This window comes from Rutilus rutilus, assembly GCF_951802725.1.
Source record: "Rutilus rutilus genome assembly, chromosome: 5".
Classification (NCBI taxonomy): domain Eukaryota; kingdom Metazoa; phylum Chordata; class Actinopteri; order Cypriniformes; family Leuciscidae; genus Rutilus; species Rutilus rutilus.
The window spans coordinates 42,502,630-42,526,351 of record NC_140213.1 but is presented as its reverse complement, the minus strand read 5'-3'; the positions used below and the strand labels follow the sequence as shown (position 1 = coordinate 42,526,351).

General features: G+C 39.5%; 1 protein-coding gene across 3 annotated transcripts in view; it reads left to right on the top strand.

The window, feature by feature from the left end:
* Positions 1–23,722, top strand: part of sema4ba (sema domain, immunoglobulin domain (Ig), transmembrane domain (TM) and short cytoplasmic domain, (semaphorin) 4Ba) — a 67,018-nt gene that overhangs the window by 19,918 nt on the left and 23,378 nt on the right. For 2 of the 3 annotated variants that reach the window (XM_084409740.1, XM_084409739.1), the window contains exon 2: positions 15,682–16,055. In XM_084409740.1, the coding sequence (XP_084265866.1) occupies positions 15,941–16,055 (115 nt within the window). In that variant the 5' untranslated portion in view covers positions 15,682–15,940. Of the gene's footprint in view, positions 1–14,256; positions 14,322–15,681; positions 16,056–23,722 lie in introns of those variants that run through there. The other variant, XM_084409741.1, reaches the window with a different exon arrangement.

Here is a 23,722-nt window from a genome sequence, read left to right as displayed (position 1 = left end):
AACAACAATGGCGGACTACAGGACTGTGTTTGTGCTGCTCAAGTTACTGAGTTTATTAACGCTTATCCAGCAAAGTGTAGATTAACTGCAGCACTACAACGACCAGCAGAGATACATTCTTTACATACGCCAAATTCGAACATCTCCAACTACACGACTCTGTGTGAACAGGGATTGTTTTGCCAACATAGACGTCTATATGCGAAAAACACGAAGGAAAAACCTTTCCATTTTTAAGTACATCATTTTTGTGTAAACACCCTGATCCACTGCAAATTTCCTCTGTAAATTTGGCTGTTAATAAAGCTACCTTAATTCAGTCTCCGTAATAAGTAAAAATAGCCTGGGTTTCCCCATCTGATTTTATTCACGCTGCTAGGCAGCCTGGACACCATGGACCAGATTTTCCCCTCAAAAAGGGAACCAATCACAGAACGGGGAGGGAGCAGCAAGACGATGACGACGTCTATGCGACACACCGAAGCAGTTTGTTTATATCTATGGATCCAACAAGGCATCAGACGCGAAGTTACAGCCTTAGATAGTGTTCTAAGTAGTTTAGAACGCAAGTTTATTTCGTCTTCTTCCTCGTCGAATTTCTGTCGCTCTACATACGTCATCTGGTATAATTGAAACGATTGGCTATGAGCTACGTACAGGCGCATTTGATAGACATTCGTAGCACCCAATAAACGGCTCTGGGTATTCGTAAACCACGCCTCAAATACGAGAAAATGAACATGTGGTTCCCAGACCACATCTCAATGAGAAGAGGTCTAACGTTAGCCAGGCTAAAGTAAAAGCACTTATTTTTCAGAAGGGGAGGTAAAATTCTTATGGATGCAAACATGCATATCTCTAATTAATGTTTCCTCACACAGAAACGCGAGTCATATATTTTTCAAGAGGTTAGCATTATGCTAGTGAGCTGCCAATTTGATTGACATGACCCATGTCGGCCCTATTAATTATGGGTCAGCCCGTCCTCCAGGGTCACAGCCCGTCGTCTAGGACTTAAATGTGCGTGGAGTGGAATTTACTCAAAATATCTTATAGTTGTGAGGGATTGTTTGGATCACAGGGATGATTGAGATGCCACTGCCTGGGTGACATTGCGCTCTTTGGCCCTAGAATGAGCGTGTTTCATTGAGCCGCCTGCAATGAGATCACCCACCAGTCTGTGTTTGCACGGGGCAGGCTTTAGTTACGGCAGAGTAAAACCCCAAATGACCCTCAGGTTTCTTTTGTAACAGCGTGAGCACTGCATGAATAAATTCCCACTACCAGTGAATCAAGAGCTCCTGCTAATAGTCAAAATGCTGATCCAATTGCAAAGTGCTGCTGATAGATTTTTGCATGCATGGTTTTGAGAGATTTAATCTCAGTAATGGGTATTTGAAGTTTGCTGTCTAAAGCAGAGTGCATTTCATCTCATCGACAAGAGCTCTTGTCAGGCAGAGCACAGACTGACTGCAGTGTTGGGACTCACAGCCATAGGAAAGGCTTGCCGCAGTCTTTCCGCCTCAACTCTGTTGGGGGATTATGTCATGCATTCAATCGTTTGGATGCTTTTGGGTTGCTTCCAAACGAAGGGCAGTAATTAATGGTAATCAATCTTTGATTAACAGTAAAGGGTTATCTAGCTGCATGTGGAAAGCCCACATAAAATGCTTTTTAGATTCAGATCAGCTATCAGATTCAGCAGAATGTGAAAATAGAGATCGAAGAGATGATGGTGCTCTGATGCACGTAGAAAAGTGTAGACCATCACTTAGATAAAGCTCAGGATTCCAGGTTTTCCAGGAATTTTTTTTATTTAAACATTTAGTTGATTTTAGTGATCAGGTGAACCTGAAGTAGCCTTTTTTATTTTATTTTATTTTATTTTATTTTATTTTATTTTATTTTATTTTATTTTATTTTATTTTATTTTATTTTATTTTATTTTATTTTATTTTATATCATTTAAAAAAAAAATGTATTATATCACACACATATACACGCACGCACACGCACACGCACACACACACACACACACACACACACACACACACACACACACATATATATATATATATATATATATATATATATATATATATGTATATATATCATAATCATATCAAACATGTTAAATATTGTTGAAGAGCAAGTATGGCCATGGGTCTTTAGTCGCTGGGGCTTTTAACACCCACTTGATGAGAGACGTGTCTGTGCACACTGACTCCCTCTGACTGAATGACTAATCAAGCTCACGACTGTGACAAGCACTAATACTATAAGAGTGAAGATATTATAAATAGTTTTTACTGATGGCTATGGAGTTAGAGCTCCATCTGTTTGGAGGGTTAAGGAGGCACTGGCAGGAATCTGACTTGCTGTGAAAGACAGTTTGAGTGATGGTAGAGATATTGACGGCCATTAGGAGGGGCCGAGAGCTCTAAGGCCCCCTCACACACACCACACTATTGGCCCTTTGATGTGATTGATGGGTGTAGCACACTTACCAGCACCCTAAACATCTGTCTTATGCACGTTAAGTCCCAGGAATGCAGGCATTTTCTCCGCGCTACACCATCTATAGCATAAAACGTACAATAAAAGAATACCACCAGCATGCTTTGTTAGAATCATCAGTTGTAGGTCTGTATCCACAAAGTAATAACAAAGCGTGGGATAAAAAGAAGGAATAAATTACAAATCGTTTGGATGATTAAGCGTGTATTAAATATCACAAGGAGTCAGTGAACAGAATTTTTCCTGCCTCAGCCAAAACATTTTTATCACACAATAATAGGAAAATAAGATTGTTTTTCAATGGATTCTTTTCCTTGAAAAAAGATGAATGTCCCTAAAGGATTGGACCTTTAACTTTGATAAACTATATTCTGAAGCCTTTCTTAGTATGCTTTAATTTTTTGAATATAAATATAAAAAATATAGAGAATATATTGGTCTATAAATATAACTATTATCGTACTGCCAGTAGCTCAGGCATAACAGGAAGCAGTAGCACAGACCTTCTTTAGTTTGCAGTGCCCTTATCAGCACCCAGACCAATATTACCACCACCGTAAATGATGGTGAGATAATACCGAACAATTGGAAACATTTAGAAATGGAAGTAAAGTGGTAATGCAGGCCATGACCTACTTTTAAAACCAGACTACTTTTACTGCTCTCTTCACCTGTGTCACGCAAACGTCACTCCATGTGCTTAACTTCTAAAACAACTGGCTCAGAATGTATGTGGATATCACATAAATTCTAATATCTATCCCATACTTAAATCTAATTTAAATATGAATATTTGTATTTATTTTTTATTTGATTAAATAACAAATACAATATATAAATAATAATTTATTATTAATTTTAATATAAAAACTTATTATTAATTTTTTTAATGGTTGGTTTTCCTTTTGTCTGCACAAGAAGCTGTCTGATTTTTCTGTATTTATAAACAAATATTTATTATATTAACTTCACCACAGACACAGTGGGAGGCCGGTAGATTCCAAGACTGCAGGGCACTGGCATTCTTCCAGACTGGTTTGTATGTAATTATACCGGGATTCCTGGAGGATCCAAAGCAGAAACTTTCTCTAGTCCCCTGATAGCCATTGCATGAGACCCACAAGCCATATCTATGCATTATATAGCAAACAGCGCAGGGAAAAAATGTGCTGACAGCTCCATGCCCTAACTGTCAGAGCTTTATTAGTGAACGTCTCTGTAATTTCCAAGTGCTCTATCGCCTCTATTGATGTTAGGCTACAAGAAAATGAACTGCCTCCACAGAACATCATTACTGGACTGCGAGGCTCGACGTGAGACCTCTGAGCACTTTTCTTCTGTCCCTGCAATGCTTTTAAAATGCCGCTGACACGGTAATTTCGCAAATGAATTCTGAGCGAGTTCGCACGGTATGGCGTTAAGATTCTCAGAAGACACAGATGTTTGACCTCTGCAACAGCTGTATGATATGATTTAGAGCGGTAAGAGTTCGACACTGGCCGAAAACACGGCCTAAACGTTTCCTTAGGAGATGCTTTTATACGTTGCCTGTGAAGTCATTGCCTGACTGGGTAGCAATGCAGCTGCCTTTGGTTTTCATACAAAGCCACTGTTTAAAAAGGTCCAGCTGGCATGAGAATCCTATTGGACCAAAATCACAGTGGACCTTTAATTAATAGAAGGCAGGCCTCTTTTTCTGGATGTAAAGATGGATGTGTTAAAACTCCCATGCAGTCATTGCTTATTTTAGAAATAATCATTTGAAGCAGATAGGTTGTCTTTGCAGGGAATCTCCTAGAATCCCATTGTACAGACACGCTGAAGTTGCACAGCTGTAATCAATGTAATTAAACCCTGCGCAGTGTAGATATCAAAGCAAATGTCGTCATGCATTATTTACTTGAGTAATTACACACTATCACTTATGCCAGCTGCTCCAGCACAGAAAGAACAGTCGTTGTTCATAAAATAATAACTATAGTGAGATTTGACCCAAGAACAACACAATGCTGTAAATAATGTAAGGGAGGCCCATTTTGCGTCTTCATTTGAACTAAATATGGTTAAATTCATATCTGAAAACCTTCAAGTGGTGTTATTTTTTTATTGAACAACTGGCAACCCCAAGAGGCTCTAATTGTGTTGATAGCTTCCGTAGAATAGATTAGATTACATCAAAAGAAACATACAACCCTGGGGCCTCATGTACAAAGACTTGCGTTGAATTCATACTAAAACATTGCGTACGGACAAAGCTGTAAATGTGCGTACACACAAACAAAAAAAAAGATATGTATGAATCTCTGCGTACGAAGGATCCCACGCATATTCTCTTTGTACATCCCAATTAACGTAAAACTGAGCGCACATGCACGAGCACGACGCCCCAGCCAGTCTCCTCCCTTAATTAAATCATTTTAAATATGGTAATGAGTCCACTTTGGCAAAAGAAAGCAGTAAGAAAATGGCTAATGCAAGCGGCAAGAAACAAAACTTTACAGAAAGTGAATTGGAGGTGCTACTATCGGTGGTAGACACGAGAAAAAAAATATTTTTTTAACTATATTTTATTTAATTTTATCTGATAAGCCAGTCATCATCCTGGGCCAGAAAATCATTGTGGTCCCTAAAAACTCGTTCTCTTCGGATTCTGCCATTAGCAATGTCCTCTAATAAGGCCAAAGCTGCCATTGCCATTGACTAAGGGTTGTATCAATTTGCATATGCTTTTATATGTTCTTACGTAATTGCATAATTGATAGAATATTCCCATAAGGCTTGTGTGACAATGTATGTCAATTATTTTATAAATTGCAAATTAATAGCAATGCTTCCCACAGGTGGTGGTGCGATGGACTTGTAGAACAATTGGTTGTGTAATGTTTGCAACTTCACTTCATTGCCTGTAAGAGTCGCCAACGGCCAAAAACAATGAGAAATGTACGTACGCCAGACATGAAATTGCCGTGGAGGAACGCACATTCTCGCGTTAAATTCACTGTTAGTACATCCGACCGTGAGCGTGAAAGCTGGCGTACGCAAGATTGATACATGAGGCCCCGGGTCTTGACTTTTATAAAGGAAATCTTTTGTATTTGAGGTTGACATTCTATGCATCATGTCTCAGAGGAGCCAGTGCAGAATATATCAGCTAGAGATGAGGCATAGATACTCCCTTTGCTCAAACCGGGCTGTGAGAAAGAGAGAGCTCCTCATGGATTAAGACCACTTCCAGAAAATCATCAAGGTTACTTCCCCTAAGGACGATCCACTTTCAGAATTACTGGATGGGGTTAACTAATGAGCGTCTCCTTTTGTACATTTTAGGATTTTTAAAGGAGCACAGTGACTTCTTTGTTTATTTTGGCATGATATGGCAGTCGTCCTGGGCTTATACTGACACATAGCACTTATTAGTGACTTTGTGCTTGTGGATTTTACAGTATTTCACAATTGCTTGAAAACTGCACCCATTTTCCCACTGCATTAAACACTCCATGCAAAGGAAAAACCCCTCTGGTGTGCCAGACCCAGCCTTGACAACACTCTCCACACCTTGCTCTTTCTCGTCCTCATCCTCTTCCTCCTCTCCCTCTTTGTTTGAGATTGTTTCCATCCATTGTTGGCATCAACATTCAGTGCGCCTCTGCCACCTGTGCGCTCTGAGCTGGCTCATATTTTGTGCATTTGGTTTGATCACATCATTAGAAGCAAGTGTGAATAATTTTGAGTCGTTGTGGGTAAACAACGTTTACCGTTTTGCAGCACAACTGACTGACTGCTAATAATAGCAACTGTCAAATCTCCACACCACACCTGTAGTTCAAGTCGCACTTTATATAACATCATTTGTAATTGTTAGTTAATTTCCACTTCTCTTCTTTGTTTCTGCCCTTTTCTTTTTCATTTCATTTATTTATTGATTTAGGTAAGTTGGTTGTGTGATAAAAAGAGTAGCATTTGACTGGTCATGTGATCCCATCATGTCTGTGCCCATGATATTATATATATATATTATATATATATGCTTTTTAAAACACTTAAAAGTCTTAATATGAGTTATAGGCTGACTTTGACTCTGAGATTTTGTCTGAGTGCCTGGAAAAAAGGCAGAAGAAGAGAGTCAGTGCCAAATCACACTCTATCTACACAATCATAATCTTAGAAATCAGGTCACTAACATAATCTAATGATAAGTGAGACGCTTTATGATCGTCCTGTTTTAATTTAGCACTTGCGGGGGAAAATGTAAAACACATTGAATGGTGAAATGGCAAAACTCCACCTGTTGCATTCTGTTCATTGAGATTTCTGGCTTCTCTCATCTGAGAAGCTGTTTTATATATCCATTTCTGAGAACTGCATTTCTTTGTAACAAATTCCATTGAGGCTGATTTCTTGGAAAAACACGGCAGTTCTTCAATGTGCTGCAAATCTTTGTTTCTCTCAAAATAAAACTGAAAGAAGTGGGGATGCCATCAGAGATGAGTCAGTGCTGTGACACTAGTAGCATTACAAGTCTAATTATATTGAAATTGCTCAAATTACCCTTTGGCATTCAAGTAGGCCTACATCCGTTAACAGTCCACACATTGTTTCTGTCCAGCATGGAGCAGTGAGTAGTATTAGCCTAAAGACCTGAGTGGAGAACACAACTGTAACAGCCTTTTTCAAGAACAATAACTATAACATAAGCTATATTAGCATCCACACCAGTGGCCAATTGTACATGTACAGTATGTGTATTGTTCTGTTTATTTTAAGCGCGCAACCGCGCACTGCAGTTTTGTTGTCTGCCACTTTAAATGCTTGAGCTCATTAAAGCAAGATGGGTTCTGATTGGCTGCCAGTGCTTTTATCGTACATCAGCTGGAGATTTAGAATGATTTTTGAACTGTATCATTATAGTTATCATCCTTGGTGTGAAACGGCCTTAAAGGGATAGTTCACCCAAAATGTTTTATTCTGTCATTGATAACTCATCCTCATGTCATTTCTAAACCCGTAAGACTTTCGTTCATCTTCGGAACACAAATGAGGATCTTTTTGATGAAATCTGAGAGCTTTCTGTCCCTCCATTGACAGCTATGCAACTACCACTTTGACGCTTCAAGAAGTTAATGAAGTAAAAAATATTCCATTTGAATTGAGTGGTTTAGTTAAAATATTCTGAAGAGACATGATCACTTTATATGATGAACAGATTGAATTTAGGCTTTTATTTTTGGGTGAACTATCCCTTTAAGAATGCTGATCTGGTATCAATTATCATGTTAATTCAACCAGTGAGATGATTAAATATGCACCAAAATTAAGAAACAGCTTTTCATTTAAATATCGTTTTACCTGACAAAGAGATGATGGCATTAGCAGGTCTTTTCGCAGCCACTTCTGTGCTGTTCTACATTTCACAGACCTCACATCTGTTATGGAAATTTCTAGGCAGGAGCGAGAGGACATAATGAATCTCAGCTAGAAATATTTGCACATCTGACTCTGTCCCTGTTAGAAGTATTTTACTTTTTAGAGACAGAGGTAATGATATTCCTGGGCCATTTCATGGTCATATTTTACATTTTATCCACATTTATCTAGTAAGGTCACCCATTTAATTGAACTAAAATGTAATGCTTTCCATCTGAGAAGTCTTGCCTGGAAAAAATAGTCTGATCATTTGTGGAAGCTCCTTTTGAAACATTTTTAACCTTGGGCCTTGTCCACACGAATACGTTTTCTTTTGAAAACGCATCTTTTTATCTTTGTTTTGGCCTTCCGTCCACACTGAGGGCCGTTTTGGGTGCCTGAAAACGCAAACTTCGTGTAAACAACAAAAAACGCGAATCTGTGAAACCGATGACGTCATGGTCATGCATATTAAGTGTTCAGTCCATAGTGTTTAATCGCCATCTACTGGCCTGGCAGCAGAATACAGCCTTTTTGGTCGTTTTCACGGATCCGTGTGAATGGGGATCGGTTTGACTAATGGTGTCGTCTGTACGCGGAAAAAAAGGAAAAACCTCTCCGTCTTTAAGCCTATCGTTGTCATGTAAACGTACCCTAAGATGCCGTTTATGTCCTGCGAAAACTGAGCTTTTTGTAAACGCTTTTCCAAGTGGATACATTTGAAAACGGCATTTTCGCATTGAAGAGTGGACTGAAAATGGAGGTGTTTGAAAACGATGACGCATGTTTAGTCATATTGAACCGATATATGTATGTTTATACCGCTATTGTACCTGTTATGTGCTATTCACTTTCACACTTTCGCTAAAGATGTGTTACTTTGCACACACTTCATATCACAGTCCTGCAAAGTTGACAGAAAATTTTACTCGCAATTGCTGTCCTGCGGCAAAACATGAGAGCAGTCGCGTTATAGACCAAACATATAATGGTGAGTGAGTGGGACCTGGACGCATCAGTGAATGGAGAGATATTTTGCTGAATAAAATGATCCTGCCAGAAGTATAGCATGATAACTTTATGATGTCTGTTCCGTCTGTATCATCTCAGTGAGCTTTTATGAGGGTTTACGCATGCGCAGTAAGGTGAATTTCGCGTTTTCCGACGTTTCATTGTGGATGAGAACGTTTTGGAAAATGCTTGAAAACGCTAGTGTGGACGGAAAGCGTTTTGAGACAAAACCGTTTTCGAATGTATCTGGATTAATGTAGATGTAGCCTTAAATTGAGTTTGATTTTTTTCCATTTTGCTTTGGCTATTTAATAAGATTTTAATTAGGCTATTAAAGATCTGTGAAGGAACATATGGATGTAATTAAGGCTGGCCCGATCACCCAGGGAGGAGTGGGCCATTAATTACTCTAAGCTGGGTCTGGGGATCAGCTCAGAGATGAGGAAAAAGGAAAACTTCACCATCTCAGTTCCAGCACTTCATGATTCACTGTTTCCATACAGCACAAGAAGTCAAATAGATGCCAATTTTGAACTTTACTCTGATGACACAGTACATGTGAACAGGTGTCAGCATTACTATCTGTACCTGTGCTGCTGAGTCACATTGGTTGTGTTCTCTGATTCATAGCTGTCCATATGTATATAATCTCAAAGTTTGCAGAACTTCTGCAATGGACTGTTTCAAAAGGCACTTTGAGAGCAATGAGTCATAGATTTGTTACACATGTGCTAGTTATTCTTTAAAGTCCCCTTGAGTCACGACACATTCCTCATCTCACACATCTGCTTCTGCACTCACACATACACAGACACATACCCACAGGAGACAAAGTCATTAGCCCCTTTCACACAGAGCGTTGATCCCAGAAAATTGCCATAGAATTGCTAGAGTGCCTTCTGTGTGAACGCGAACACGTCCCGGGATCGATCCCGGAACGCGCCCTGTGTGAACAAAAGGCAGGACCAATGCTGTAAGTCGTGTGTCGTAGTGATGATGCTGAAGCTGACATTGTTCGGCAGCTTAGTGGAACGGTATGCGATGCGCTAGTTTATGATCAAATCAGAAATTTTTACGCTGCGGAGACATTACACGTCACATCCGCTGTCACGTGTCTTTATGAGATCTTTACGGGATGTGCGTGAAGTTTGAACGCATGCACAGATTCCAGAAAATCATTGGCAGTGTGAATGAACCAAAATCAAACGATCCCGGGACAAATCATTAGTGTATTTTCCGTTATCTCCGTGAAAAGGGGCTATTGTTTTGCAAGTCACAAGTAGGCCTTGAGTCGTCGCATTCAAGTCTCAAGTCAAGACAGGCAAGTCCAACTCAAGTTGTAAGTCCTCAACTTTAAGCTTCAAATCTTAAACAAGTCATTGGAACGCAATTTTAACAGAGGGAACATGGTTTTATTTTAGTTGCTGAAATATAAACTGTCAAAGAGCACCGTCCTTCGGATGAGACGTTAAACCGAGGTCCTGACTCTCTGTGGTCATTAAAAATGGCCAAATTTGCCCCTTGGCCTCTGTCCATCATGGCCTCCTCATCATCCCCATATACTGATTGGCTTCATCACTGTCTCCTCTCCACCAATAAGCTGGTGTGTGGTGGGCGTTCTGGTGCAATATGGCTGCCGTCACATCATCCAGGTGGATGCTGCACATTGGTGGTGGTTGAGGAGATTCCCCCTTTCATGTAAAAGCGCTTTGAGGACCCAGAAAAGCGCTATATAAATATAACAAATTATTAATTATTATTATTATAATTGCCCATATTAGCGATCAACTGTGTGCGCTACCATGCAGTCAGAGCCTGTCGGATATACACCACCAATTAATACACCGAATTCGTCTGTTTCTAAGACATGAAAGTGTGTTTGGTAAAGAGGGAGAAGAATAGAGTAAGTAATAGTTATCTATTAACTATTTGGTTTGATGCAAAAAAAACATAGCCTATTCATATTTTGTCCGAAAGGTTTATTATTGCCGCTTCCATAGACATTTTGTTAGTACTTATGTGTATTTAAATGTCTGAAACATAAAATAAACATTATGTGGTTGAAAACGATGAACGGTTGTGATATATGACAAGCGCTCGCTGAGCGAGTCCCTCTCTGGCTCAGTGCCAGCCAAAGCGCGAAAGCAGTGCTAATCTTTCCGGTTTGATCATATGCTCCAGGGACCAGAGAGTGATCACATCTCTGATCTTTATGGTTTTCAAGGTATAGGCCATAAAGTCAAGTCTCGAGTCATTGTTGTCAAAGTCTAAGTCCACAACCCCGCCACACGCACAAACGCTGCTGAAACGCTTAATTTAATTTTACTTATTTTTTTCATTTATTTTTTTTTGTGTGTTTTTTTCTAATATGTATATTTTAGCTTTAACAATTTTTTTTTTTTTTTTATTGTTTTAGTTTTTAGTTTAGTTTGAATTAACAACACTGGTATCTAAGGGTGCAGTGCTTTTTAGGTGAATTATTATTATTATTATTTTCCCAGAAGAGGAAGATACTATTGCATACTGCACAGAAGAAAAGCATTAGTCCTCTGGCCTTGCTTCAAGATAATTTTATCCCATCTGACAAACCTGATAATCTGGACAGCTGTTTCTGTAGTAAACCATTTCTATTTTTATGACATACAGGAAGTGACATCTGATGCCATCGTCACATATGGCTCACGTATCAGGAGAACACAAAACTATTGACTGGCCGTTGGCTGAATAGAGATTATTTATGTACTTGGCAACATTTGCTATCAGTTTAATTATTCTTTGATCAGAGGATTAAAGTTTCTATGATGATGCAAACCATTTGGCTTCTATTTTTTCTATTGGCTATAATTTTAGGATTTGTGGATTATAAATCATTTTTCACAGTTAAGGATGAGTATTGAGATGATGTATGGCTCCTGCATTAATCAAACAGTAGAAAGAATGGGGAAATATGTATTATATCTCTGTGATGACAGAGAGACCTTTAGCGTCCTACTTCAGCTCCTCACGTGCCTAGGCAGCATTTATCCTCTTCCTGTCAAAACTTGAAATTAATGAGATCACATTGCCATTGGTCAACTGGGACGTCGCTCCAGCGTTCCCAGCGCTAGGAAGGCTAATGGTGCTTGGTGAGCGACCCTCCCACACCAATATGGCTGAAGCCACAGCCTTGACCAGTGCAGGACACATTCCAACCCCAGCATATGGACAGTAGCAGGAGGAGTTTGACCTTGTAAACATATCTCTTGTCTGAGCTGAGATAGAACGCAGGGGAAGGTTGTGAAACACTCTATGCAAAATACAGCAAACACATGAAGTTTGTGAACTTTTCTAAAGGGAAATTAACTTTATGTGGTGGTTGTTGATGTATTATCACCAGATTATACAAAGATTGTCCTTTGGAGGCTCCATATTGTCTACATGTGAATATAGGTTAAACTTGCTGAATCCTTTTTGTTACTTTGTCGCCATGTGTTGTTCATAGGTATAATAGATGTCATATACTGCTTATCAGACATAAACATCAAGTAGTAAAGTGTTTTGTTCCTTTAGGACTTGCCTGACGTTGATAAACCCACAATCATCAATGATTCAGCAGTTCTTCAGAAACTCACTTGTGGAAACCTAAACCACATTCAATTGTAATCAGTTTATCTCCTCGTGCTGTGCCAATATGATTTTGAGATGCTGTTTAAACAAGCAGCAGTTTTCCCGTTTGGGACGTGAATCTTTCCTGCGGGAGTCCAAGGTCTGTCGTGCTCCAGATGGAAAAGTAGCCTTGTTTTTGTCTTCTTTTTATTCAGGGACTGTCAGCTTGTGCTGTGCTCTCATGTTGTCTATATTAGAGCAAAGCATCCTTGCTTTTTTGGCAGTTGTACAATGGTTGTAAATTGGCCTGCAGTATCACTCTTAGAGCTTGATGCCAAATTACATTAGAGTTAACGTTTAAAGTTTTGGTTTAAAGCACAAATATGGACCATCTACATAAAGGGTTCACCCAAAAATTCTAAATTCTGTCATCATTTACTCTCCCATAAGTTGTTCTAAACCTACATGAAGTTCTTTCTTCTGTTGAACATAAAGGATATTTTGAAGAATTTCGGTAACGAACAGTTGCTGGTCCCCATTGACCTCCATAGTATAGAGAGAGAGAAAAAATGGAAGTCAATGGGAACCAGAAACTGTCTGGTTACCAACATTCTTCAAAATATCGTCTTTTGTGTTCAGCACAAGAAAGACATTAATACAGGTTTGGAACAATTGAGTATATGATGATAGAATTTTCATTTTTGGGTTAACTTTTCCCTTAAGTTTATATCTTTCACAATTAAAACGTAATAATAACACCTTTTAAGATTTAACATACTTGTGACGTATATGTTTTAGACATATTCTGTTGAAAGCCGTCTGCTTTTTCTTCTTCTTCAAATACTGATTTTATACCACACACATTTTGTTAGCCGTTAACTGTTGGCAGTTCATAACAATAAAGTATACACATTTGACGTTGATATTAAATCCTAAACCTAAATGGGAATTGAAATTGGATTAGCTTTGTGGTTGTGCTTAAAAGGCTCGTCTGCGTAGCCAGAGTAATGAAAACCACTTAAGTGTTCGCCCACTGACATATTGGGCTGATGACAGGGTTGGGTTCTGCGCAGTAACTATAGATCACATATCAAGTGCAAAGCTATTCAACTTATTTACAGTCCATTTCATTTGCCTGGAAGTCAAACCCCACACCTTTATGTTTCTCATCTAAATGGGAGGTCATCTTAGCAGGAGGCTGGAAATTATACATTGTGTGGCGTTGTTGAAAATCCATTCTCAGAACAGTGCTTTATGAAACGGAACTGATGGGTGATTATGGCAAACAACTGTTCTCCGAACTTTGCAACTTAACATGTAAACAGAAAATGAGGCATATTCCATCGTCTATTAAGCAATACCACCATTTCCAGGAAGTACTTATTTATTGCCTTATCATCCTTACACCAGAAGACCAGCTTACGTCAGAAGGATTGTCCATGTTGGTTCAGACCGGTTCTTTTTTTTCACCAGCAAATGCTAGTGCACCAGCATGATCTTTCCTGTGACATTGGTTGACCAAGGAATGGTTAGTTGCTAACACTAAAACGCAACATATTCCAGTGACCAGCAGTGGAGGTCTTTTAAACAGGGCAGTTTTCTATAAACTTTGACCCAAACATGCTCAACTAAGCGATTAGAGCTGATTAAACAGACATAGAGCCCTGCTGATCAGTGAGTAAATATTGTGTAAATCTGTGTCCCTTAGGGCTACATATTCTCATTCATGCTGCAATTCTTGGCACAATCCATATCTTACTGATGATTTTCAGCGATATAACCCACATGGAGAGTTTACCATACAGGTAGGAGAAGGCTGGTTTGAACTCCCACGTCTCCTGGTGCTTTCAAGCGTGACATAATGCGACTATTTCACATCGTATTGTGGGTTTAACGTAGCATGAAGAGGATGTTTGCTTCATTTAGAAATAGATAAACATGGACTCTATACACATGGTCTTAATTAAGTCAAAGATTTTTGTCAGGTTTAAAGGGGTTTGGGGCACTTTTTCGCTTTTCAGCCTCTCAGCTGGGAAACCAACTGTAACAAGCTTTGGCTACCTTAAAGGTAGGGTAGGCAAATTTGTTTTATGAACACTTTCTGTTATACAGGTTGAAACTCTCTTCACATCCTGATAGCAATCAATAATAGAAGTGGTCTAAATATTAACAGCCGCCTGGAAGCAGTTCCTCCTAAATCAGAACAACAAGCTTATGCTGCGTACACGCCATGTCGTAACCATAATTTAGAGATGGGAACCCGTGATGTTCTCCGAACATCCGTCCTCAGACCCGGATTTATGCGTTTCTATGTCAACACTATCAACGGCGAAATGAATCTGCAGCAGTCAGGTGGTACAACTAGAGCTCTGTAAGTTGTTTACGTTCATTATTATTGTAATGTTATGTGATTTGAGACATGAGGTAATTTAACGCCGTCTCTTGTCTCGTGATGCTTTGCAGACACTGCTGTGTGTGTTCATGTGTTTTGAAGGAGGCGTGGCTTTGGAGACGCTCTGAAGGGAGGGGGGGATCTCATGCTTTCAAAGCTAGCTTGCTATTGCTAGCCTGTCCGAAATTGCCTACCCTACCTTTAAACCAGCCATGACCAGCAAACTAGCTCAGACTGGGTTAAGATCCACATATGTAGACTACCAAAACTGCATTAAACAGAATATTCTAGATCAAAATAGTACTAAGTACTGTAAAAAGTCAAAGTTGTAAATAAAACAAAGGTTTTTTGAGTATTTTATGACCAATTCACACTGCACCGATCAGTGTGTTACCCCTGTCGTTATCTTTTGCTGTTGGTCGGCAGTTGTTTTGGCCGATTGAACTCGTTGAGTCAGCGTTTGTCGGGTCGTGGAATGTCTGAGAAGTGATGTATTGTAATTGTTTGTCTGCATTGGTCTGCGTCTGTCGGTGCAGTGTGAATTGGGATTTACAAGATAATATTATTTCAGTTTGTCTACTTAAAAATTTCACGTTTAATTCAATGTGTTACCTGCCGTTTCTTTGTAATTGTTCATTCCAACCTTTGAAATATACTAGCAATGTCTGAATGAAAATGGTTTCTACACCAGTTTTTTTGATGAAACGGCTCCCACCAGTAATACAATTTTATCTCATTTTAATGTGACTATTCTTGTGTCTTGTTTATTACAGATTGCTGAGACACCCGTGTGACAGTCTACACAAGCACATGGAGACTGAATTGGGCCGTATCGTCGTCCTTGAGGACTTGTTTCTTAGTGGAAATCCACCATTGTGAGGCCCTGCGAAGGTGCCCACCGGTCATCACAGCAATACGCTGTTCTTATTTCAGGAGTTTGAGGAGAAGAAGAAAAACAAACAAGCAAGGGAAAAGATCTTCATGAGCGCCAGAAAATCCAGAGACAGAACACACTGAGACACAAGGAGCAAAATGTGGACACTAAACATGACACGTGTCTCTTTCCTGTTCCTCCTCATTGTCCTCCTGGTTGGATGGGGTCAAGCAGCAGAAGACGACGTCACCCCTCGCCTGAGTTTCTCTTACAGTAAGTGCACGGACACGCACATGCACAGCTCACTCTGTCCATTTACTGAAAGTGTGTAAAAGAGCCGACTGGTACGAGACTATAAATAAAGGCTGGTGCGGAGTCGACTTAAGAGCTCTGAGGGGGCTACGGGCTGGAAACCCTGTCATCTCCCATGCACAGTAACACTTGCTGAAGTGTTGATAAACAGAAAGCAGATATCAAGAGCTGATTGGATCATGCCGGCCTCCGGCGTGTTTGTATGGAGGTGGATTACCGCATTTACATAACCACTGTGCCACTGCGAACATAATGTGCAACATACACATGCATCTCCACGTCAGTCATCGAAGAATAACAAAGCTTCTATTTAAAATTTCTGAGCCGTCTCATAATTCTTCAACAACATAATACGTCCCCTCTCTTTCAACATCTGTCACGTTAAAGACAAACCACTTCCTCTCGCGTGAATCGCTGGCAATTTTGGGTGCGTCCATTCATGTTTTTGCAGGCTAGAGGGAATTGTGAAGAGAAGGGGCACAATGAGTCTGTAAACACAGCACACTATGGCTTTATTAAGTTACTATGGCACTATTGATCATATTAGATGATGGCTTTCATCACTAAGGTACAAAGTCTTTTGTGATGGAGAATGTTGACGCCTTATAAGACAAAAGTGTGGTTTTGTTCAAGCAGTGGCGTGCGGCACGTGGTTGTTTTTCATGTAATAAATACAATTGCACGCTGCATTGTCAGAAAAGTAAATGAAACTAATTGTTGTTTCCACAAATCCTCTTTGTGCAGAGACACAGACGTCATGTGTTTGTTCTATGTTTCTTCACTCATTTATCTGAGTCACCTTTCCTCATTTATTTCTCACCTTCATTTAAACTGGCTCATGTTGTGATGGGGGGGGGGGTTATACTAAACCTGCCTGAACATGCCGACTAACTCTTTTGAGGGTCTACCTGCATTGGAAGTCTTGTTCATTTGCCAACATATACAAAGACCATCCCGTCCTTCTCTTCTCTTCTCTTCTCTTCTCTTCTCTTCTCTTCTCTTCTCTTCTCTTCTCTTCTCTTCTCTTCTCTTCTCTTCTCTTCTCTTCTCTTCTCTTCTCTTCTCTTCTCTTCTCTTCTCTTCTCTTCTCTTCTCTTCTCTTCTCTTCTCTTCTCTTCTCTTCTCGACTCATCTCGACTCATTTCATCTCGTATTGTGTTGTCTTCTCATCTTGACTCGTCTCGTCTCTTCTCATTTTGTCTTCTCTTCTCATTTTATCTTGACTTCTTGTTTTCTTGTTGTGTCTTGTCTTTTCGTCTTTTCTCGTTTTATCTTGACATTTCATCTCGACTCATCTCATCTCTTCTCTACTCTTCAAGTCAATTCAAGTCACCTTTATTTATATAGATACTCTTCTCTTTTTAGTTTTTCCTTGGCTTCTCTTGCTTTCTCATTTTGTCTGGTCTTCTCTTCTCATTTTGTCTCTTCTTCTCATCTAGTCTCTCTTTACTTGTCTGCTCATCATGTCCGGCCTCTTCTCTTTCTCATCTTTTTCATGTTTCTTCTTTTCCTTTTCTCTTCTTGTCTCATGCCTCAGCTCTTTCTACTGACCAGTATGTTCTTGTTGCGCTTTGTTCCTTCTGTCCTTCGCCGTTTGTTCTTGTGTTGTCCTCAGGATCATGCTGTATTGTAAGAAAGAATGCAGCTGTTCTTTTTACTGGTGTTTCTCAACCGTCTGTCTAATACCATGAGGAATTCTGCTCATTCTCTCCGTTTGAGTGTGTTCCGGTGTGTCTTTGTCTCTGTATACACTGTCACTCTCCCTAATGGCAAATGTCATGTAGGTAAACCTGAATGAACAGAATGTTCCAGGGCTTCACTAAATGTTTATGACCATTTAGCACACAAGCCTGCGTCTTATTCACTAAGTCGTACATTTGCACAAAAATGTAACTTGCGTTCAGCACAGATTTTCGTTGGTATTACCTGATTAGCATAATTTCTCAAGTGAACTGCTATCAGAGAGTGCGGTTTATTCTCAGTGAAGTCAGTATTTTGTAGTAGACTTCTATATTTGGCTCACACTTATAATAAACAAAGCTTCTGTACTGTTTAAATGGCTCAAATTACTGCCAATGAACTGTTCAGTGTGCAACACTAGTTAAGCTAAATTCAGGAAACTGCTGTGGTCACTCTGACTCCAGCTCACTGTTGACAAGTCTCTGAAGTTTCAAAACCTGTACAGTGATATAAAACACACTCCGATCCGTAGAACAGCACACACTTCACCAAAAGAAAAGAGCCAGGCTGTCCCTCCATCCCAATGGCACAAACGTTCTCCTCGCTTTGCTGGTTTCCACCGTCCCACTATACTAATAAAGAAGCTAAATGGCATGAATAATGAATGTGTGTGTGTGTTACGGTGTGAACGCTGGTCTGCTTCTCATTATGTGCCTATCAAGAAGGATCACGGGTTGTAGGAGGAGAAACTACATCTGCTCAGCCTCTCTTCTTTTGTTCCTCTCTTTGATACACACCATGCTGCAGTGCTTAAAGCGCATTAGAAAGCTATTTAAAAAGACACCTATAAGCGGTTTACACTAGAGCGCTCTGCTTATCCAGCCAATTTCTCCTGGTAAAGCTAGGAAATGCTTTTACAGACGGAATCTCTAGGATGCTAACTGGTCTGTTTAAGAGTGAAGGTTACAAACCTGTGTTTATGCACTTGTAATACTTGATTTATCACCGTAGCCTAACAATTAGAAATGACTGCATAGTGCGATCCACCGTATAGCATGCACAATTCATGCAGATGGTGTGGGGATCAAGCTTTGTGCAGTGTTTGAGTCTTTAAAGGATTGTGGCTGGAGGTGATCAGACATGCCTGAAGCAGCAGAGACCTGCACTACGTTGTCCATGGAAGGTTTCCAAAACGTGCATCAAGTGTCCATTCATATCCAGCCACATGCATCACGTAGCTTCTCCGGTAGCACATTGTAACATTAGAGGAAGGAATGTCTCGTTTACCTACTTAGAGATGCTGTTTTATTAACCCTACAACCAAAGTAACAAATTAACCTATACACGCTGTGCCATGTGACATTAGCTGCATTTACATGGACCATAATAATCCAATTGTAATCACACTTGTAGCACAGTCGGAATAGAAATGTCAATCGTAATGATTTGTCCAAATCTGATTAAAAACTCAAAGGAAGACTACGAGTGTTTAGGGTGCCATTTGGGACAGGGCCTATGAATGAAATTAGGACGTACTACATCAGCCATGTTGTTATTTGTCACATGACCTACCAGCATCAATGACGCTTCACTTCTATTCATAAATCCCCCATCAAGTGTCCATCAAATGCGCACTTCATAATCTCATCCAGGGATTTTTCGCCTATTACTATGTATTCGGACATCCTACTCTTTGTTTTTTGCGTACTATATAGTAGGGAAGTATTCGATTTCGGACACTGTACGTCTACTTTTTAAAAACAAAACTATAGTATGTATAGATTGATTGACAGCCCTGTTTTTTATGCTGATCAATGCCATGAACACCAGACTTAAGCAATTTCAGTCTCAATAGAACATTGAGGAATTTTACAGACTGCTGTGTGAGCTGCAAAATAGACGCCACTCATTTTCATTGCGCTTCCAGTGTGATTGGATTGATCTTGGCACGACTGGAGTATATTAGAGCCACATCGTGAAATGCTGCTAAGTTCTACTGATAAATCAAATCTGTCAGACAAAGCAACAACACAGACCCCTACACAAGCAAATATAAGTGTTTCCTTGATCATTGTAACTGCATCCTCCATTTGTTTATTGGCACCTGTTTCACGTTACCATGGTGTCCCAAAAGCCATCTGAAACTGGACCATCCTGTACATTTTGATATATAACTATATCATACTGCTGGTGACTTTTGCAAACTGCATGTTTGTGTAAATGCAAAAGTTGTTTTGTTGTTTCATAGGGAAGATTAATCAGCCTCTATTTCCCAGTAAATGTTACCACACGGCTCATGAAAACCCTAATTACACCTTTCTTTGCGGTTTTCGAACCCTTTCTGCCCTGTGAATTGCAGTAAATTCATTTAATACACATTTTTTGATCAAACCTTTAACTGCAGCACTTGGCATCATGCACATTCTTCCTCTTTCGTTTAGTTTCAGAGGCCCCCCTCTGTTTGAACCAGGAGTGTTTATATGGGTTCTACTCGCCAAACTCATGTTTGACCTACCCAGAATTCCAGCGGTCACCATGGTGTCGGTGCAAGCTGCCACTTCTGTACTTCTCAAGCTAACAAGAGAGACGTTGTGCCAGCTCACTAAACAAACACTAACCTCTCTCCTGAACGTCTCCACAGATTTTACTTGATGTCTTCATTTTTTTCCATCTCTCCCTTTCTTGTCCTTCCCGTGACTTCAAACTGCTCTCTTATTATATCATCTGTTTTTTAATATTTCATGCTGGGTTTCTAACTTTGGAACAGGGAGACCCAGCCACGCAGGCAGGTGGAAGAGAACACAATGTTTCTGAAGTGTAAACCAAGAGTTGCGTCATTCCTTTCTCCTCCTCCTCTGGAGAAGCTCAACAGTCATTTCTCATCAACGCAGAGCTTTAATGAAAACAGAGCAGTGTGAGAAGGTTTTTGGGAAAGCGGTTTGTCCTTTAAGGGGAAAGACAGTAAGAGCTCACTGTAAAAGAGCCTAGAGTTTCCCAGGAGAACTTTACTGACCACTTCCTTTGGAAGAAAGGGAGCATTTGAGAACATCAAATGCAACTTTATGTACTTTAAACTGAAATATGTAAGATTACATCAAATATTATGCAATGGATGTGTTTGAACACATAGGGCCAGATTTACTAAACAAGGCAGATTAGCTTGAGAGTGCAAACCCATAAAAGTGCCGATGGGAGTGGAAAGTTCTGCGCGTGATCTACTGACGACACGCAAATTAAAGAACACAGACGCAGACGTATCATTTCCAGAATGACTAATGCAATTTACCAAGAGCAACGCAAATTAGCGTCTGGTTTAAGACATGCTTTTTTGGGGGCGTTAAATAATAGTGCAAATACCAGTAAATTAACGAGCACAAACCTTAGTAAATAACCTTGCATGATTCACCCTCCTCTCATAAATTTTGCGTCTGAAAGGGAAACTTATACAAATGCATATGCAATAAGGTCAGCCGCAAAAATAACCGCCCATGCCTTTTCAGCGCTAATTATTCACTGCGTGTCTTTAGTAAATCCTGGCGTTTTTTTAACGCCAAAAGAGGGTTTGTAAAGCTGTTAGTAAAGCTTGCCCATAGACTGTATTAAATTTCGGTTCAGTAAGATTTTCAAAAATTCATTAAGGCTATATTTATTTGATCAAAAATACAGTAAAACCAGCAATATGTGAAATTACTGCAATTTAAAATAACTAATAATTATATTTTAAAATGTAATTTATTTCTGTGATGCAAAGCTGAATTTTCAGCATCATTACTTCAGGTTTCAGTCACATGATCCTTCAGAAATCATTCTAATATGCTGATTTGCTGCTAAAGTAATATTTCTAATCAATATTGAAAACAGTTGTGCTGCTTAATATTTTTGTGGAAACCATGATAGATTTTTGCATGATTTTTGATGAATGGAAATGTCATAAGAACAGCATTTAGTTGACATATAAATCTTTTGTACAATTATAAATGTCTTTAATGTCACTTTTGAACAATTTAACGCTTTCTTGCTAAATAAAAGCATGAATTTCTTTAAAAAAAAAGTCTTACTGACCCCACAGTACAAGTAAATGTTATATAATTGAATTGTACTGTACAGTATATATTACGGTTTGCAGAACATATAGATCGACTAGTCAATGAATCAATGTTTATTTATGTAAATGACTCCAGAGAGCCTGTGCAGCGTCAGCTGTCCATCCGGCTAGCAATGCTTTAATGGAGAATGTGTGAGTGAAGAGAACGTCCACACAGCTGAGATGAGCATGCATATGTTCTTGCCAGATTCATGTGGTTTGCAGTATCATAAAACGATGCAAAAACAGTCATATTCCACTCGCTTTTAGTTTCTTTCGAGCCTTCAGGCAACAATTTTCAATTCAGGGTGGTTAGCAAGAATTTTAGCTTGAACATATATGAGCATTATAAATGATCTCAGATGTCTTCAGAACCAATACAGTTTGCTTATAATGTACTTTGTGAATCCAAACCGCTCCAGTTTCACTTTTGTTCAAATGTGTATGTATGGTACAGCTAGTCGAAAGTTGACCAGCCCCTGCGTTCAAGGCTTTTATAGGATACAGGCACTATTAAACATTTACGGGCTCTACTTAAACAATGCAAATGTTAGTTTCAAACAAGGTTAAGATCCTTCTCTGGTCTAAATCCATTCTGTCTGGGGTCTGACAAAGCCCAATAAAAAGATTTTGAAAGTGTTGTAGACGGATCTATAGGCTGTTAGATGAAACTGAGAGGTTTCTGTTCCAGATACACTTAGCAAACCTCAGCGGTTCAACACAACTCTTTATTTGTATTTTTTTTTTTTGTACTTAATACGAGAGCTGAAGCCTTATATTAAAGACGAGAGTGCAGCTTTAAAAATTTAGTTTAAGTGTCCTAGGCCTAAATTCACAAAGCTAAGATCTGAGAAAAGTGCATTACGTCCCTTCGTTTCAGATTTGCATCGTGCCGCGCCACAACAACTTTATGCTGTCTACACTAGACTCAACAAAACGGATGTTGCAAATCCATTTGTTCTTTGTGTCAGAAGTAGCGTGAGTGCTTTAAGTACGTCATAAAAAGAACAGTGCATCAGTTTACTGTTGGAGATTTGCTGTGTTGCGTCGTGCAATGCTGCATCCAGTGTAGACAGCATCACTGATTATAATGGGTTCTTTCTCGTGTCTGGTGTAAGTTTGTGATTATGGTTGTGAAGCTTCAGCTTCCATAGCTCATCTGTTCACCTTGACCCATGAATAACCTTGTACAGGATTTAAAATGTATAGCGTGCTCTTAAGCTTCTTAGAAAGAACGGATCTTGATGTTCCTGTAAAACTTATCATAATTCTTAAGCAACAAAATAACCGTTTACAACAAAATAATTGAAGAGAGCATTTTTCCAGATTGTTTTTCCCAACATCAAAAGCAGCATCAACAGTCCTCACTTTGTCATTAAGGCAACAGGGGGCTTGTCATTCTCCTGACACCTGGAGATGACATCATCTCTCCTTCACCTCATACATTGTTTACTTGGCGCTCGAGGAGGTGAGAAATAATGCAGACGCAACTTACAGTTACAGATTTGTCTGCTTCGCTGTTTAAAGTCATGAAACGGAAGTTGCTATAGTTTTTTTCCCTATTATGACGTATATCTTTTCGCTATCTTTTCGTATACCGTTTCACTCAGCTTCTTGAACAAATTTATTTTTTAGGGCAGACTTGTACAATGGCAATTGATTGGATCGTTGTGGTTTGCTATTGCTATGATCTCATGTGAGTGACAGGTTGCCCCGCCCCCGTGCCAGTAAAGAGAAGAGAAGAGAAGAGAAGAGAAGAGAAGAGAAGAGAAGAGAAGAGAAGAGAAGAGAAGAGAAGAGAAGAGAAGAGAAGAGAAGAGAAGAGAAGAGAAGAGAAGAGAAGAGAAGAGAAGTTGTTGCCAGC